Source organism: Panulirus ornatus, chromosome 55 (genome assembly GCF_036320965.1).
Source record: "Panulirus ornatus isolate Po-2019 chromosome 55, ASM3632096v1, whole genome shotgun sequence".
Classification (NCBI taxonomy): domain Eukaryota; kingdom Metazoa; phylum Arthropoda; class Malacostraca; order Decapoda; family Palinuridae; genus Panulirus; species Panulirus ornatus.
The window spans coordinates 21,098,079-21,117,356 of record NC_092278.1 but is presented as its reverse complement, the minus strand read 5'-3'; the positions used below and the strand labels follow the sequence as shown (position 1 = coordinate 21,117,356).

The 19,278-nt window shown below is 45.3% G+C and overlaps 1 protein-coding gene across 3 annotated transcripts in view; it reads left to right on the top strand.

The window, feature by feature from the left end:
- Window positions 1–16,227, top strand: part of LOC139765522 (uncharacterized) — a 70,028-nt gene extending 53,801 nt beyond the window's left edge. For all 3 annotated transcript variants that reach the window (XM_071693027.1, XM_071693026.1, XM_071693028.1), the window contains 2 exons: window positions 9,741–9,909; window positions 10,654–16,227. In XM_071693027.1, coding sequence (XP_071549128.1) covers window positions 9,741–9,909; window positions 10,654–11,894 — 1,410 coding nt within the window. In that variant the 3' untranslated portion in view covers window positions 11,895–16,227. The remainder of the gene's footprint in view (window positions 1–9,740; window positions 9,910–10,653) is intronic.
- The last annotated feature ends 3,051 nt before the right edge of the window (window positions 16,228–19,278 follow it).

Below are 19,278 nucleotides of genomic sequence, written 5' to 3'. Positions count from 1 at the left end.
ATATATATATATATATATATAAAGATGTTCTGGAAGGAGGTAAATAGGGTGCGTAAGACAAGGGAGCAAATGGGAACTTCAGTGAAGGGCGTAAATGGGGAGGTGATAACAAGTAGTGGTGATGTGAGAAGGAGATGGAATGAGTATTTTGAAGGTTTGTTGAATGTGTCTGATGACAGAGTGGCAGATATAGGGTGTTTTGGTCGAGGTGGTGTGCAAAGTGAGAGGGTTAGGGAAAATGATTTGGTAAACAGAGAAGAGGTAGTAAAAGCTTTGCGAAAGATGAAAGCCGGCAAGGCAGCAGGTTTGGATGGTATTGCAGTGGAATTTATTAAAAAAGGGGGTGACTGTATTGTTGACTGGTTGGTAAGGTTATTTAATGTATGTATGACTCATGGTGAGGTGCCTGAGGATTGGCGGAATGCGTGCATAGTGCCATTGTACAAAGGCAAAGGGGATAAGAGTGAGTGCTCAAATTACAGAGGTATAAGTTTGTTGAGTATTCCTGGTAAATTATATGGGAGGGTATTGATTGAGAGGGTGAAGGCATGTACAGAGCATCAGATTGGGGAAGAGCAGTGCGGTTTCAGAAGTGGTAGAGGATGTGTGGATCAGGTGTTTGCTTTGAAGAATGTATGTGAGAAATACTTAGAAAAGCAAATGGATTTGTATGTAGCATTTATGGATCTGGAGAAGGCATATGATAGAGTTGATAGAGATGCTCTGTGGAAGGTATTAAGAATATATGGTGTGGGAGGCAAGTTGTTAGAAGCAGTGAAAAGTTTTTATCGAGGATGTAAGGCATGTGTACGTGTAGGAAGAGAGGAAAGTGATTGGTTCTCAGTGAATGTAGGTTTGCGGCAGGGGTGTGTGATGTCTCCATGGTTGTTTAATTTGTTTATGGATGGGGTTGTTAGGGAGGTAAATGCAAGAGTCCTGGAAAGAGGGGCAAGTATGAAGTCTGTTGGGGATGAGAGAGCTTGGGAAGTGAGTCAGTTGTTGTTCGCTGATGATACAGCGCTGGTGGCTGATTCATGTGAGAAACTGCAGAAGCTGGTGACTGAGTTTGGTAAAGTGTGTGGAAGAAGAAAGTTAAGAGTAAATGTGAATAAGAGCAAGGTTATTAGGTACAGTAGGGTTGAGGGTCAAGTCAATTGGGAGGTGAGTTTGAATGGAGAAAAACTGGAGGAAGTGAAGTGTTTTAGATATCTGGGAGTGGATCTGGCAGCGGATGGAACCATGGAAGCGGAAGTGGATCATAGGGTGGGGGAGGGGGCGAAAATTTTGGGAGCCTTGAAAAATGTGTGGAAGTCGAGAACATTATCTCGGAAAGCAAAAATGGGTATGTTTGAAGGAATAGTGGTTCCAACAATGTTGTATGGTTGCGAGGCGTGGGCTATGGATAGAGTTGTGCGCAGGAGGATGGATGTGCTGGAAATGAGATGTTTGAGGACAATGTGTGGTGTGAGGTGGTTTGATCGAGTAAGTAACGTAAGGGTAAGAGAGATGTGTGGAAATAAAAAGAGCGTGGTTGAGAGAGCAGAAGAGGGTGTTTTGAAATGGTTTGGGCACATGGAGAGAATGAGTGAGGAAAGATTGACCAAGAGGATATATGTGTCGGAGGTGGAGGGAACGAGGAGAAGAGGGAGACCAAATTGGAGGTGGAAAGATGGAGTGAAAAAGATTTTGTGTGATCGGGGCCTGAACATGCAGGAGGGTGAAAGGAGGGCAAGGAATAGAGTGAATTGGAGCGATGTGGTATACAGGGGTTGACGTGCTGTCAGTGGATTGAATCAAGGCATGTGAAGCGTCTGGGGTAAACCATGGAAAGCTGTGTAGGTATGTATATTTGCGTGTGTGGACGTGTGTATGTACATGTGTATGGGGGGGGTTGGGCCATTTCTTTCGTCTGTTTCCTTGCGCTACCTCGCAAACGCGGGAGACAGCGACAAAGTATAAAAAAAAAAAAAAAAAAAAATATATATATATATATATATATATATATATATATATATATATATATATATATATTCCTTTTCGCTGATGTGGTTTTTCGTGGCGCAGATGGTGTATTCCATGGTTTAATAGGTTAAATGTAAGCTATCTAACATGTAGGTTTGATAGAGAGAGAGAGAGAGAGAGAGAGAGAGAGAGAGAGAGAGAGAGAGAGAGAGAGAGAGACTAAGGTCACAACCTTCGTATCCATAATGTCAACCAGGATTTGTGCATTGGCTCAACCGTCTGGTATATCCTGGTATGCTTGTGGTATATCCTGATATGTTTGTGGTATATCCCGGTGTGTTGTCTTATATTCTGGTATGTTTGTGGTATATCCTGGTATGTTAGCGCCATGTCTTCTTACGTTTTTGATATATCCTGGTATAATCTACCATAGCCTGAATTACCTTAGCTCATACTAGCACACTCATATGTTCGTTATACGTTGGTATATCATCGAAGTTATCCATCGGTATACTTTTTTCTCATCTGATAAGACCTAAATATACCCTGGCATAAGAAGGGACAGTCTGGTATATGTCCTGGTATAACGAAATATACCAGAGTATATCCCTTTATTATGTCAAACGACCAGATGACTGGATTTATATATTCTTTGTGAATTCAAGTTGTCTAATATTTCCCTTTAATATGGGGTGGGTGGGTTGGGTGGGGTGGGGTTGGGTGGGTGGTTGGGCGGTGTGAGATACCTCCCAGGATTGTCTCAAACGCTTCGATTTGAATCCTTCAAATCACCTGCAGGAGTATGTGGAGAGGGCGGTAAATCAGGTGGGGATAACTGCGGGTAGCTGGGGGATACCAGTAGGCGGACGTGCATGCACTGCTGCGCGCAGCGCTACATGCACGTCCGCCTATTTTTCTCTCCTGTGTGTGTGTGTCTGTGTGTATATATATATATATATATATATATATATATATATATATATATATATATATATATATATATATATATAGATGCTCTGTGGAAGGTATTAAGAATATATGGTGTGGGAGGAAAGTTGTTAGAAGCAGTGAAAAGTTTTTATCGAGGATGTAAGGCATGTGTACGTGTAGGAAGAGAGGAAAGTGATTGGTTCTCAGTGAATGTAGGTTTGCGGCAGGGGTGTGTGATGTCTCCATGGTTGTTTAATTTGTTTATGGATGGGGTTGTTAGGGAGGTAAATGCAAGAGTTTTGGAAAGAGGGGCAAGTATGAAGTCTGTTGGGGATGAGAGAGCTTGGGAAGTGAGTCAGTTGTTGTTCGATGATGATACAGCGCTGGTGGCTGATTCATGTGAGAAACTGCAGAAGCTGGTGACTGAGTTTGGAAAAGTGTGTGGAAGAAGAAAGTTAAGAGTAAATGTGAATAAGAGCAAGGTTATTAGGTACAGTAGGGTTGAGGGTCAAGTCAATTGGGAGGTGAGTTTGAATGGAGAAAAACTGGAGGAAGTGAAGTGTTTTAGATATCTGGGAGTGGATCTGGCAGCGGATGGAACCATGGAAGCGGAAGTGGATCATAGGGTGGGGGAGGGGGCGAAAATCCTGGGGGCCTTGAAGAATGTGTGGAAGTCGAGAACATTATCTCGGAAAGCAAAAATGGGTATGTTTGAAGGAATAGTGGTTCCAACAATGTTGTATGGTTGCGAGGCGTGGGCTATGGATAGAGTTGTGCGCAGGAGGATGGATGTGCTGGAAATGAGATGTTTGAGGACAATGTGTGGTGTGAGGTGGTTTGATCGAGTGAGTAACGTAAGGGTAAGAGAGATGTGTGGAAATAAAAAGAGCGTGGTTGAGAGAGCAGAAGAGGGTGTTTTGAAGTGGTTTGGGCACATGGAGAGGATGAGTGAGGAAAGATTGACCAAGAGGATATATGTGTCGGAGGTGGAGGGAACAAGGAGAAGAGGGAGACCAAATTGGAGGTGGAAAGATGGAGTGAAAAAGATTTTGTGTGATCGGGGCCTGAACATGCAGGAGGGTGAAAGGAGGGCAAGGAATAGAGTGAATTGGAGCGATGTGGTATACCGGGGTTGACGTGCTGTCAGTGGATTGAAGCAAGGCATGTGAAGCGTCTGGGGTAAACCATGGAAAGCTGTGTAGGTATGTATATTTGCGTGTGTGGACGTATGTATATACATGTGTATGGGGGGGGGGGGGGTTGGGCCATTTCTTTCGTCTGTTTCCTTGCGCTACCTCGCAAACGCGGGAGACAGCGACAAAGTATAATAAAAAAAAAAATATATATATATACATATATTTTATACTATTCGCCATTTCCCGCGTTTGCGAGGTAGCGTTAAGAACAGAGGACTGGGGCGTTAGAGGGAAAATCCTCACCTGGCCCCCTTCTCTGTTCCTTCTTTTGGAAAATAAAAAAAAAAAAAAACGAGAGGGGAGGATTTCCAGCCACCCGCTCCCTCCCCTTTTAGTCGCCTTCTACGACACGCAGGGAATACGTGGGAAATATTCTTTCTCCCCTATCCCCAGGGATAATATATATATATATATATATATATATATATATATATATATATATATCTCCTGGTATAACAAGATACATCCCGGTTAAGGGGATGATCGGGGAGCGGTATCGGTGTTATCGGCATGCAGTCTTCATGTGATCGGTGGTGCGGACACTCCACTTTTCAACAACCTTTCGAAAAAAAAAACAAATGAACATCGGCCTCCCCCCCCCCCCCCGATGCCAGTCTCCCCCTCCACCAGCAATACAAACTAAAGGCGAACCCCAGCGTCCCACCTTGTGGCACGCACGTACGCCCTTCGTTTTTGATGTGCCAGGTTCGATTCCCCTCTCTCCTCTCTCTCTCTCTCTCTAAAGCGTATCATACGTGAGCTATACCACGTCGTCCGTAAAAAAAATGTTAATACAGGAGGACATTATGGCAACTGTCTATATACTTGCTCGCCGTTTCCCGCGCTGGCGAGGGTAGCGCCAGGAACGGACGACAAGAAACAGTGGGGGAGGAGGAGATTTGTGGGTGACGACATATGGGCGTAAACCATATGGACTTCACACCCCCGTGGGAGCCAAGCAGAGTGAGGACATAGGCCCTTATGTCACAGAGGAGCCATAAGTCTCCCCTCCCCCCCCCTACATCTATACAGGGGAGGGACCCTATGTTGGATTAGCCCCTCACTCACATAACTAGTAAACAGCACCGGGGTGAGAAGTGCACAGTAACCAACCCCCCCCCCCCCTCCATTCCCCACTTTAAAACTGCCCGCGCGGGCACTTAAACCGCCACCGCGTCGTTTGAAACTACCTTTGTGGGGTGACAGCTAACGAGGCCTGAAGAGGGAGGGGTGGTTGGGGTGGGGTGGTGGTCCGGGGGAGACGGGGAGGGCCGTGGGGAGGGGTTGGGGGCCTTGTGTGTGTGTGTGTGTGTGTGTGTGTGTGTGTGTGTGTGTGTGTGTGTGTGTGTTGCCACTTAGGCTGTTTCCTCGGTGACGTCATGGGTAGTTCAGTCATTCAACGAGCTCGTTCCCTTGTTAGAGGTCTTTTAAGTTAGTTTAGTGTTGCTTTTTTTTCTTCTTAGGACGAGAATGATTCTCTTAAATAGGGTAATTGGGTGGAAGGATAGATAAATAGGAGTTGAAATGGGTGGTGAAATAGGCAGCGTGGCCTGGGCTCAATTACGAGCATGAGAGGAGGGAGTTCAGGAACTATTACTCCAACTGGTGGTGCTCCTCGAGCCTCGAGGCTGACCCTTGACACTCGACCACCCCTTGGGGACGACCCTTGGCCGCTGTGGTACGACCCCCCCCCCTCCCCATTTGGCGCGACGGTACAACCCTTGAGCAAGACCTTAACGTCGTTCCCTCAGCATGTGGTACGACTCCACGACGGTACGACCCTTCGGTATGACGAACTTGTCTTTGATACACTGGTCGTACACCGTCGTGCTCGAGTCGTACCCTCGGATCCATCTGTCTGATTGGCCCTCAAATTAACTTCTTAGTTATAATAACCTGATTAGCTTTCGTGGGACTAATCACCCAACTACACACTTCAACACGAGGATAACCACTGAACCACTGTCAACCACTGCTTCACTAGTTTCTGAACTAGTAATCTAACCATTATAACTACACGGTTAGTTAAACTACTGAACAGCAACTTAAAAGCATAATAACCATTTAAGCAACATGAATGAATTTTTATCGCGTGTAAAAAACAGATTAACACCCTCAACTGCTTCTAACTACCAGCACACTTTTAACAACTCTGTCATCTACTCCCCCCTAACTGCTGCTAACCACCACCTTACCTTTAACACAACAATCACCCTAATAACCTTTACTGTCGTAACTTAAAAAAAAACACCCCATTTAAACAGCCAGCAACAATTAACACTTTAAATAACCAGGAATCACTTAGTGCTTAATTAAAGACTAGCTCCGAGTCGATGTTCGTGAATGAATAGGAATTATAAATGAAGATGTATGACCATTCATTCATCCTGGAAAGAAATGCAATAAATCCACTACCTAAATAATTCAGAAATTTGAGACGCATCATCAATACGACACAAGAACTGATTACCCAGTTTCTTTTTCTTTTTCCTACAATCCCATTTTCTTCCAGAAATAACTTTCTCCCACGATAACAATCTAAGGTAATTACCGTGATATTTTACTACTAAGACCATGAGACTCCTATAAATCTTCCAAGATCGTTATTTCCGTTAGTAGAAAAAAAATTATATAAAATTCCAAAAGAACGGAGAAATTGTACAAACTGTGTCGCGCCAGATGTGGCGGGCCGCGTAAACAAGGAAGATTTTGTTTTCCACGATGATCCCGAGCCAGGCAGCGCTGCTGACCTTACATTTCTTCCTAAGCAGCAGAATGACTTAACAAGGCTTGGATTTCTCCCCAAGTTGTAAGAACAAACATGGAGATGACGAGCCCCTCTCCCCTCCTGTCTCCCCAAAGTCTTCCCAAGGGGGGAGAGAGGGGAGGGGAGCGCTTGTAGCGAGTAATTCTAACTTATTCTAACTTGTTAGTGGGGGCCCGGGTAGAGAGGCTGAGGGATGGCAGACCATGGGTGATGTAAGGAGGTTTGATGTTGACAATTGTTTGAATGCCGGGTTTATCCAGGTGCTGGCGAGTGGACGGTGTCTGTCTGTCTGTCTGTCTGCTGTGACAGCGAGGGAGAGAGAGAGAGAGAGAGAGAGAGAGAGAGAGAGAGAGAGAGAGAGAGAGAGAGAGAGAAAGAATGTGTGTGATACTGTAGTGTGTGTGTGTGTGTGTGTGTGTGTGTGTGTGTGTGTGTGAGAGAGAGAGAGAGAGAGAGAGAGAGAGAGAGAGAGAGAGAGAGAATGTGATATTGTAGTGTGTGTGTGTGTAAGAGAGAGAGAGAGAGAGAGAGAGAGAGAGAGAGAGAGAGAGAGAGAGAGAGAGAGAGAATGTGATACTGTAGTGTGTGTGTGTGTAAGAGAGAGAGAGAGAGAGAGAGAGAGAGAGAGAGAGAGAGAGAGAGAGAGAGAGAGAATGTGTGTGATACTGTAGTGTGTGTGTGTGTGTGTAAGAGAGAGAGAGAGAGAGAGAGAGAGAGAGAGAGAGAGAGAGAGAGAGAGAGAGCGTACGCGTTACACATCCTGAAGGCAATGAAAGAAAGAAAAAAAAAAATACTCCACTCGGTTATGGTGGGTATTCGGTAGGTGGGTGGGGGGGGTCGAGGAGCCCCCCCGCCCCCCCCAACACCCGTCCAACCCCCCGCTGGGTCACCCGCAGGACGGACCCCCCCTCCTCCCCCCCCACACATCACCTCTATTACCCACCTCTTTCGCTCGCCTCTGTCCACCACTCTAAACCCCCACGCCCTCCCCCCTACTACAAGGCTCCCCCCCATCCCAACCCCAGCCCCCACGGCTGTCTTTGTCGCCTTGTCTTTGTTGTTTGACGGGTTTTTTTTTGTTTGTGTGGCGCTGGTTTGGATATGATGAGGGTTGTAAGTACATTGTGTGTGTGTTTGTTGGTCTTGTGCTTGTTGTTCAGCTCACAATTCACTGTTTTTGTTTGATTTATTGTTAAGTCGGGCATGGTTTGTTGAGGATGACTGAAGGCTGTTTCTTTGTTACTGTTTGGGAGCACGCTGTATTTGTTTGCTGACAGAAGGACATTGTGCTATTTTTTTGTTTCTCCTGTCATTGTATTGACGATATTTGTATAAGACACTGTGGTTGTTTTCTTATTGCTTTTGTATAAGACACTGTCATTGTTTTCTTATCGCTTTTGTATATGTATTTTTGATGCACGAAGGGAAAACTTTTTTTTTATCACCCATTTCTGTGACTGAGACACTGTGTTTGTTCACTACTGCCTTTGTTACGCGCCATGTTTATGCAGATGATTACAGGTCACTCTTTGTTTGTTGCTTTCCGTGTGCTTGTTTGTTTGAGAGATTTCAAGTATGTTTGTATCACATATTTTTTTTGTTTCATGCGGTGGTTGATTTATTCAGCATTGTTTGATACTGTCCTTGCTATAATTTCGCTTGCATGAGCTTTTTTTTTACATTTTTCTTGTTGCATATTTCTAGTCTGTGGTTGCTTTAGTGAGTGTCCTTGTTTTACTAGTTTATTTGGATGTATTTCGTAGCATTTTTGTTTTTGTTCTAATTTTCGAGGGCATTTGGTTTGGTAGTTTCGTTGTTAGACTGTTTTACGTTGATGTTTAAGACAATTTACTTGTTCCTCATTTTCACTGACAGTGTGTTTGCTGGAGATGTTTGAGCCAATGTGTTTGTTGGATACTCTTCATGTGTCACGGTGTTTTTGTGCTATTTTGTGCTATATTTAGTTGGTTCGCAAATGGTTTGTCTTTCTATTGCTTGTTTTTAGCGACTTTGGTCATGTGACAACGATATATTTCTCTCATTTGGTATTTTCTTCAAAATTATCAAGCAAGATTTGTCCTGTGTCTTTCAACGGTGTCTTCAATGTCAAATACGGTACATTTAGTAGTGTTTAGCCCTCGTAATTTTTTTCGGGATGAAAAAATCTTATAATTAAGCAGACTTTAATTGGTGTACAATTCTAGCTTGATGATGTGTCGTTATAGGAATGTTTAACTGTTGCCTTGGGGCTGACAGCTGGTTATAAAGTGGTTGGGGGTAGTTGGGAGGTCATGTGTTACTGCACAGCAGAACTGTAACGTCTCTATTTTTGTTTTTCAATTCAGTCCAGGGTGATCTTGACAGATGGTTGGTTAATGGAGGTCTTACTGTGCTCTGAAGGAGGGTTAATGGCCCTTACTGAAGTCACTGTATAGACTGACGGGTCCTTCATGGGGTCATGGGTTGGTTTGGCTGTTAAAGGGAGCTTCAATGTACTTGGCCAAGTCTCCATAGTGAAACTTTGATATTATCGTTATCATCATTATTATTATTATTATTATTATTATTATTATTATTATTATCTCTCTCCTCACAAATTTGTCCACTTTTCTGATCAAAAAATCTTCAACAGTATATAAATTGGTGCTAGAAGAGGTGATAATTACCATAAGATACTTTGAACGTTTGATGTGATATTAACGAGTTTTTTCGTTCTATTTGGGTTTAACGAGGTCGAATCTTCACAGGCGTTTAACGAGACATTTGTTTCTCAGGTGTTTAACGAGGTCTTGCCACTCGTTGAACGAGATACTTCATCGTTTGACGTGATTAACGAGACATTTAGTCGTTTCCCAGGTGGTTCACGAGGTCTTATCGTTCCGCAGGTGGTGACGGGCGTCAAGCGAAGCCTCCCGCCCGTGACATCAGGGGCGGCACACGAGGGGGGCGGCGCCGCTCACTACACCGCCGCCGCCGCCCACCAGCTAGCCGCCCCTCCACCTCCCAAGATGGCCAGGACCCTCCCACCTCCTCTCCTCCCCGACCACACCAATGGTAAGCCTCGCCAATTTACCACATTTAACACGAATAGTCACTATCTCATTGTTAATATTAACCTCATTAGCGAAGCTCTAATGGTAATGGTCTCATGTGAGAACCCATTAAGTATTCTAATGATAGCTCTTAACTAACCGTAGCAATTAGCACATGAACACTTCGCAGTTCTTTCACACATTAGTGACTAGATGTTAATAATCATAGAAATAGTTACGCTTTTAGCTGTCAGTCATCGTAGAAATGCCTAAAATTCTAAACGTTCATTAGTACAATAACTATTCTAAATAAAAAAGGAAGTTGACGCTTCCAATGGTTCGTGTGTGGAGACCAGCCACACGAGGATTGACCGTTATGATAACTCTCCCCCTTCTTCTTCCTTCTTCCCTACAACAATGAAAGCTGTGGACTTCCCTTTCCTTATTGTGTCTTTCTCTCTTCTTAGAACCTTTCTGCCCTCAAGAATCAGATCAGCAAACACCATAAGAGCTAAAATCAATCCTCCATTTTAATTTTTGCTTCTGAGAAATCCTGATAATCATACCTTTTCAACGGACCTGACCTCGACTTGGGCACACCTCTGCCCGTGCTATACCGCCCTCTGTTAATATATAATATATAGGTTGGTGGGAAACATGATAGATGTTAAGATAGATAGACTAACAGATAGCAGATAAGGAAGCACCGCTTGCGGCATGGTCTCTTGGCTAACCCCGGCGTTGCGACCGGTCTTGTCTCCCGCAGGCGGTGAGGTGTGCTCCTGTCCACCCTTCGAATGCACCTGCGGTAAGGGCGGCGTGGGGGGCGTGCCAGCGGCGTCGCCGATGAGCGCGGGGGGCGTGGTGGGGGCGCTGGTGCCCCGCCCACCCCTGCCGCACCCACACACCCCCCTCGATCCCTACTTCCCGCAACCGGACGAAGCCGCACCCCACCACCACCACCACATGCGGAGCCCCGCGGACGGCGTGCGGGCGCCGCAGCTGTACCGCAGCCCAGGCCCGCCCGCGGGGGCCTTCCACCCGCCCGCCCTCACGTGGACCACGCCCACCCCGGACTGGCCGCCCCTCCCCCCTACACACACCACCTACCGGGCGGAGCCACTGCCCGCTGCGGGGGAGGTCTGGCCTGCGGTAGACGCGGCGGCGGTGTGGTGTGACGTGAGCTTACCCCACAACACTGGCCTGGAACTGCCCAGACCCAGCTTACCCCCACCTCAACCCCCACACCACCACCTCTACAACAACAACAACAACAACAACGAAGACGGGGGTGGGGGTCAGGTCAAGGTCGACCTCCAGTCTGACCCGGACTCCATCTTCCCCTTCGAGGAGGCCTTCCAGCCCGGGGATATCTTCGCCCTGGAGCAGGCCTACCGCCCGCCCCCGCCCATACCCGAGGCCACGGCCCAGAAGTTCCTCCAGTGCATCGACGACATCATCGGTGACTGCTTCCTGGACGACGGCTCCGACCAGCACCAGCACCAGCAGCGGTCGCCGCCCACACTGCTGGACCTGGGCAGCGGCGCCCTCACCCACCACCCACACACGCCCACGCTCCCGCTCCCCAACACGCCCACCAACTTCTCCACGCCCACCACGCCCTCGGGAGTCGTGGGAGCCCACACCCCAGCCATGGACGACCAGAGGCTCCTGTCGCCCTCCCTGCAGCAGCAGCAGCAGCAGCAGCAGGAGCCAGCGGTCACCTCCCCACCAGGGGTCACCTTCTGCTCGGATTACGCCAATTACGCCAATGAGACGCGCGGATACGCCGCCGCCCCCCACGACGCCTCAGCCAATGGCGGCAGCCTGCCCAGCTATGACGTCACGGTGTACACGTCATCGTTCTGCGTGTCGCCCAGCCAATCCCAGGCCTTCGCGGCGCCGCTGGAGGGGAAGACGGATAATCACTTCCCAGCATGTGAGGGGAAGCCGGCGCTGCCCTGTCATCATCTGGTGCCCTCCGCCGCCGCCTCGCCCCTCAGCTGAGCCCCTGGGCTGCCAGCCCTCAGCCCGTGCCTGCCCCGCCACCGGTGGATGAAGCCCTCACCAACCGTGGTCATCCGGGACCGCTTCACACGGCACCCGAATAGCTGGGATTCGAAGCCTAGTCTTAGACTTCGCTGGAAACTGGTCCCCAGGTGGTTCCTGAGCTCCCAGTGGTCGAAGCTTCGGGCTTCACCTAGACTGCTTCACAAGGCTTCTGAAACTTCAGGTGTATGAAACTTTTTTTTTATATAAGACTGCTTCACACAGCAGCAAATAATGTTAGGGTTTGAAACTGAATGAGACAAGTGTATTCAGTGTACCACTGCTTCAAAGACGCTTCCTCAAACTGTCCTCTTGTTTCGAGTGCTTCAGATGACACCGAAACCTTCAGCGGCTGAATGTGTTTCGAACCCGCTCAGAAAACTTAACACAGTGACCTGACAATCTTTCTCTCATACATACCTTAAGACACTCGATTTCCAAAAGTGTTTTGAAAGAAAGGGTTTCGAACTGTTTTATTTGACTCTGCGTTTATGACTCCCAGTGTGTGTGGACCTGAGACTGTTTCTGATTGTTTCGGAACGATTCGAAACAATGTTTCTGAAGCTGGTTTTTATCGCCCAGAGTGGGGGCGCCCCCTTATGTTGTTTGTGTGCGTGTTTTTTGAGCATTATTGAGTCGAGGCTTCGGAGCCTCGACTGTTCAGTCAGCCAGAGTTATAATGTTAGGTTAATTTTTGCCTCCCCTGTTATAATCTCACCAATCACAGTGTCCGGAGCCGTCTCAGTCACAGCCAGCCAGGCAGGCTCGCTCGAGTCGGCTTCACAATTTAGGTTGTTTGTAAATGTCGGATCTCCAGAACCTATAATTAGTCTTAAGATGTTTTATGAAGATTTTTTCTATATTTTTTTGGCCATATTTTCCCGGCAGTCTTGTGTGTTGTGGAGCTCTCGACACGCCCAGAGGTCTTCAGTAGTGTTTCAAAACTCAAAAGAAAACAAATTAGACGATGGTGAAAAATGACAGAAAACGAGATGGGCTTCGGGAGGGATGTTGTTGCTAATTGCTGTTTAAGGCCTTTCTCTCTGCGTCTGTGTCCAGAGCGCCACTAACACAGGGGCTCTGGGATCTCCCGGCTGCTATGTTAATGAACTCACGGCTCACCTGCTCACACACAAGCATATCATTATATAGTATTATGATCGCCATGCTAGTCAAGTTTGGTCGCGTTGCGTTGCAAACTAGTCAAAAAAAAAATCTTTTTTTTTTAATTTCTGCTTCCAAACAGTATTTTCTCCCCTCTCGGACCGAAGACAGACGACGGAGTCACACAGGTACAAAAGTAATATAAAGAATGGCCTTGTCCAGGGCGTCGTCAGTGGGATTCGAATGAGCGTATCTGTGACAATGAGAGACGACGGAGCGTCTTTGTTTTTGAGAAGCTGCTGCGGGTGGAGCCTCGGAGACAGAAGTAACTGACAGAAAACGAACTGACGTGTGTAAATGAACACTGTACTGGCTAAAGAGAGAGATTTGAATATCAATATATCTAGCCACACATACACCAGCATACCTAGCCACACATACACTAGCACACCTAACCACACATACACCAGCATACCTAGCCACACATACACCAGCATACCTAGCCACACATACACCAGCATACCTAGCCACACATACACCAGAATACCTAGCCACATATACGCCAGCATACCTAGCCACACATACACCAGCATACCTAGCCACATATACGCCAGCATACCTAGCCACACATACACCAGCATACCTAGCCACACATACGCCAGCATAAATAGCCACACATACACCAGCATACCTAGCCACACATACACCAGCATACCTAGCCACACATACACCAGCATACCTAGCCACACATACGCCAGCATAAATAGCCACACATACACCAGCATACCTAGCCACACGAACGTACCCAGCGGCAACTATCCTTGCATACCTAGCGCCAACTACTTCAATACACCTTGTTTGAACTACCCCAACTCATCTAGCAGAAACTACACAAACATACCTAGCAACAACTACGAAGACCAAATACCTACCAACTACCAGCAACTACCAGGACCACAGACCTACCAACAACTACACCAACCAGCAACTTCAACACACCCAGCAACAACCACCTACTCGTACATACCAAACAAAAACCGTAAATACACAAACATCAACATAACGACCACTACATCAACGAGGACAATATCACCATAGCAAGACATACAACCTTCGTCAGACAGACAAGATATCATCGACGAAAAGACAGTTGGACAGCAAATTCAGGAAGAGACAAAAGACATTTCCATCACCCCCAAAAGAACAGTGTTAAGCGGACCAGTCACAAGGTCGAAAGACCCGACACAGAAGCCAGCGTTACGACACTTAAATGACACCGCAGGAAACAGCGGCAGAAGCGCAGCCATCTGCGTCTGTCTCCGCCCACCCGCCACGTCACCGACTCCCATTGGCTGAAGTTCGGTGGCGAGACGCGCGATTGGCCCTCGCCAGCAGACCCCGGCCTATCACGACCGCGGCCGTTACGCAGCAGCCAATAAATGTATCGACCGTTGAGTCCGTTACAAGAAATTCGAAATCAAATTGCTCGTTATTGATTTCAGACTGTCATTGGTCCGTTTGTAATTATTATTTCTTAAGAAATCAAACGCTCTCTGGTTATGAGATGAATCAAGACATGAAAAAAAAAATGTTTAATTAGGATATTTTCTATCCCCCCCTCGTTGTTAGATATACTGTGTCATGTTAAATTGCAACGAATGTTGAATTTAACCCGATTAGGACATATATTACGAGTTGAATGTGGTTAAGTTTCGATACGTTGAAAATCTATGTGGAATTAACAATGACGTTAAATTTTTGAAAGAGGCTTATCTCTGTTCAGATGGAGTGATATTATTAACATTTGTTGAATATGTTAAAAAGTTTGCAACCAGACGTTTTCAGGAGGCATATCACTTCTATAATTTGCTATAATTAACCGAAGTATTATTTTTTTTCATTTAATAGGAATGCAAATGCTAGTCTACCTGAACTGAATGATCCGAACATTTGAGTCTCGCCTTCGAGGCTGAGGTACCGCTCAAGGTCCACACTTGAGGCACTTGTCAAGTGGTATGATGACTTGGCCTTTGACCTCATCCTTGAGGGACAAAGGCCAACCCATCATACTCAAGGGTCATATCACTGCGTTCAAGGGCGGTAATAACCCTCAGTGCCAGGTCTTGAGGAAGAGCTAATACCTGAGTGATGGTGGAGGAGGACCTCCCACTTGAGCAATGACTGCCATACCCCACTCAAACGTTACCTCTTGAGGTTGAGTGAATCCTCAAGGATCATCTGCTTGAGCGCTAGTGAACTCTAGAGGATAATCTCTCGATCGAAACGCTTAAGTGGAACTAACCCTTGAGTGCAATCTGTCACGTATATGTCCTGAAGGTTGACGATTTATCCTGCGTGTGTGACCTGCTGCTCAAGTGACAGCTCTTCGAGGCTGACCTATCCCTCAAGGAGGACCTGCCATCTTGTAGATAAAGAGACACCAGGTTGGGAGGGTAGGGATAATGGACGTAAACCCCCCTACCTTCACAACGCACTCTCCACATTCCATACAAGAATATCCATCACTCCCGATCTCACACACCCGAGTGACCACCCCACCACCATATTTTTCCCATCCCCCACCACTTTCCCCTCCCCCCCCACACCCACCCTCGACCCCCCTACTCCTAACATACACTCGACCTCGAGTCTTCTTTCAAGGCTGAGAAGTCAGTGTTGCCAGCATAGGTTATGGCAGTGGGGGCGCCCTTGGCTACACCACAGTATTGCCGATTCGTTAATATTGTTCTTCACGCCCCTCGAAAAAATATAATAATGTAATACGAGATATCTAATCAAATTCTATGCACATTAAATACAATTAACTGCATTATTAAGCTTGTAATTTACAGTCTTCCACTATTCATGCACATCTGTCATTAACAAGGATCATCTTTTTACAAATCTTTCCGGTTTCAGTAAGGTCTATAAGTTCAGGAAAATTAGGTTCCAACAATGTTCATTTTTTTCGGATGTACAAATGATGTAGACAATTGTACGGTGTAAGAAAAATATAAACTATATCACCTAATTAAAAAGACTATGTCAATCACGGCCGTACGACGGACTTACAAGTGTCTGTGTTCACTTTCCAATGTGTCGCCTGAGTCTGGGCCAGTCCAGCCCCCTGACCCGTGTGGGGTCGAGGGTCAACTGCAGGGGTGGGGAGGGGGGGGCGGGACATGGGTCGTGCAGGGGGGTGGGGGATTGTTGTTGTTCAACATCCTCACCAAGATTTTCTGAGTTTGTTTGTGAGATAATTAATAAAGTTAAGGATTTTAACATTCTTATTTTGTCCTAATTTACCTTATTTCCCTTAAAACTAAAGCAGAGAGTAAAGTGCAGTGTGAAGGCACTTGACAGACAGCATCAGTTGATGTCCGAGTTTGTGAGAGTATCCGAAAGTTGAGAATCACAGCAAATAAAATAAGTTCAAAAAGAGGTTAGCAGAGGGGGAAATCCTGGCCCACTGAAAAGTGGGATGGAATGGAGACCATCCGGAGAAAGTGGAGTGTTTCAGATACCTAGCAAGGGATATGTCAGCGTATGGAACCGAAGTCAGCCTAAAATGGACGAGGTGGCTCATGTCTTGCATGCATGGAAGAGTATGTGTGGAGAAAAGCTACATCTGACTATATAAATTCGAAGCGAAGATCAATGATACCTGAATTCGTTGGCGTCAGGTTTGTGAACAGGATCCTGGGGACGAGATTGTGGAGATAAGACTGGATAATGGAGTATATGATTATAGAAAATGCAATAAAAAAAAAACCATATGAAATGTCAAACTCTGTAATGAAATTATGAGATTTAAGAATCTGTTTTGGAGTATAGCCGCCCCTGGCAATGTTCCCTTCGAAATTCCCGCCCGTAAGGTGCAATGAAATGGCGCTAAAATCCTGTTTCTACGTTCTTTCCAAATATTTTGTTTTTCACCAACTAGAACTGGGAAAATATGCATAATTATCTGCTAAATCTATTTATGAGACGTTCCTCAAAATAAATCATTCAATATCACATTCTGTGATTTTACGTAATAACGACTTACTACAGTTATTTCGTCTCCGGGGCGCTAACAATCTATTCTTTTTTTATATCTACAGTACGAAAAAACATTCATTAAGAACAAGCAATTGTATAAAAAGTCTCAAAAGTATATTCCTTCAACATCTACAATATAATTGGTTTTGAAAAAAAATATATCTGGCGTACCTTGGAAGCCATGTTGAATGTCCAGCTCCAATCTTTCTTCGTCATTTAAGACCACCAACGTACTGCATACTCTTTCTACACTTCATTTATCACTTTCGAGTCAATAATATATTATTATCCATAGCGGTAATCATCACATCTAATCACTAATGCATTTACTAGAGCATTTTTTATCACTCAAGACCAACCGTCACCTCCCACATGATGCAACACCCGCTCCTCTGATGGATAGGCCGACCTCGACCAATAGGATTGCATAACTTATTCAAGATGGCTGTGTGATGTGTACGTCAAGAACCAATCACGGCTCCTATTTCATTATCAAGAGCCAATCACGGCAGTTGATACATCAAGTGCCAATCATGGCTCTTGATTCATCACCACGAACCAATCATGGCTCTTGACTCATCATCAAGAGGTAGAGGCTTGATTACCAAGAGCAAGAAATTCAAATCGAAGTTCGGTGGGGGGGGGGGAGGTCAATGGGGTCGTTAAAGAGTAAATTCAAACCTCCTGATGCAGTCAAGAAGAAATTGGGTATGGAAAGGATTGCTTATGCTTTCAAGTAAAACGTAATCTAAAAGATCTGGATTCCTATTTTCTATTAGGGTTCACGCCAGATGAAATATATTCTTTTTTTTTTTCAAGGGATCATCTGTACTCTTAGCTGCATACCAGCCTAGCTTTCCTCACCAACACAATTCCGACAGTATTTCTCTGGTGCCTTTAACTATTTCTCGCGGTAAATTACTTTATCTACCAGTATATTCATATATCGCGTTAGTATATCCTAGTTTAATACAGGTATCTCCAAATATGTCAGTACAGTATATCTAGTTTGATACAGTACATTCAATATGTTGGTATATCAACTACTTTTAAATATCCTATCCATTTCTTCGTCCACTTCTGACATGTGTATCTTGCTCATCTCTCTTCACTCACCCTTTCAATATATTCACGTCGCATCAACCCTCCCTGTTCATCTCTCTCATTCATACTTTACTCTTCAAACTATCACACCTCTCACTCTTACATTGTCACTCCTTAAATGATCAGCCCTCCTCATCCACATACAATCCCCAGGCATGGCATTTTCAACATATCCACCCTCTTCCTTTCTTCTACCTTTACTCTCAAGATCTTTACATCCATATAGCACCAATGGAACTGCAACGCCTTCAAACATACTCATTTTTTTTCCTCAGACTGATCTTTTCAGTCACACACTCCTAAGCGTATCCAAGCCCTTTGCTCCTGCACCCACCACCTTCAGCTCCCAAATTTTCTGATGTTGCCATATCCATTCCCAGGCATCTAAAATTCTCCCTTTCCTTAATGTTCTTCACATTCAAACTCAAATCCTCTTGTCTTACCCTCTTGCTAAACCTCATAACCTTACATACTTCTGTTCACGTTAAGTCTCAACTTCCTCTCTTCACACACATTTCCAGACACCAGCTTCTGCAAGTTCCAACATGTCATCTGCAAACAGCAACTCCTAGGTCCTACCCTAAGCATAATGTATACCTGTCCTTCTCACCAAGACTCTACATTCACCTCCTTCACCCGCATCTATTAACAAATTAAAGTCACAAACCTTTGATGCAGATCCACTGTAACTTGAAACCACTCACCACCATCCATTTCTATTTGCATACATTACTTATTATACTATTTGCATACATTACTTATTATACTATTTGCATACACACCTTTTTCTGAAAAAAGCTTCTCACAATATTGTATTCATAGCACCTTTTACAAGGCATCTCTGTCATCCCTATTAATTATATGCTTTCTTTAGGTCCATAAATGCCACATACAAATCCTTCTCATTCTCCAAGTATTTCTCACACAGAGTTTACAAGGCAAACATCTAGCCCACACATCCTCTGCCAAATTGTTCCTCCCCGATCTGGTGTTCTTTGCATACTACTACCCCCTCAATCATCACTCTCCTATAAAACTTGCCAGTTGTATACTAAAAAAGTTTACATATTTGTAATTTGAACATTCATTTTTT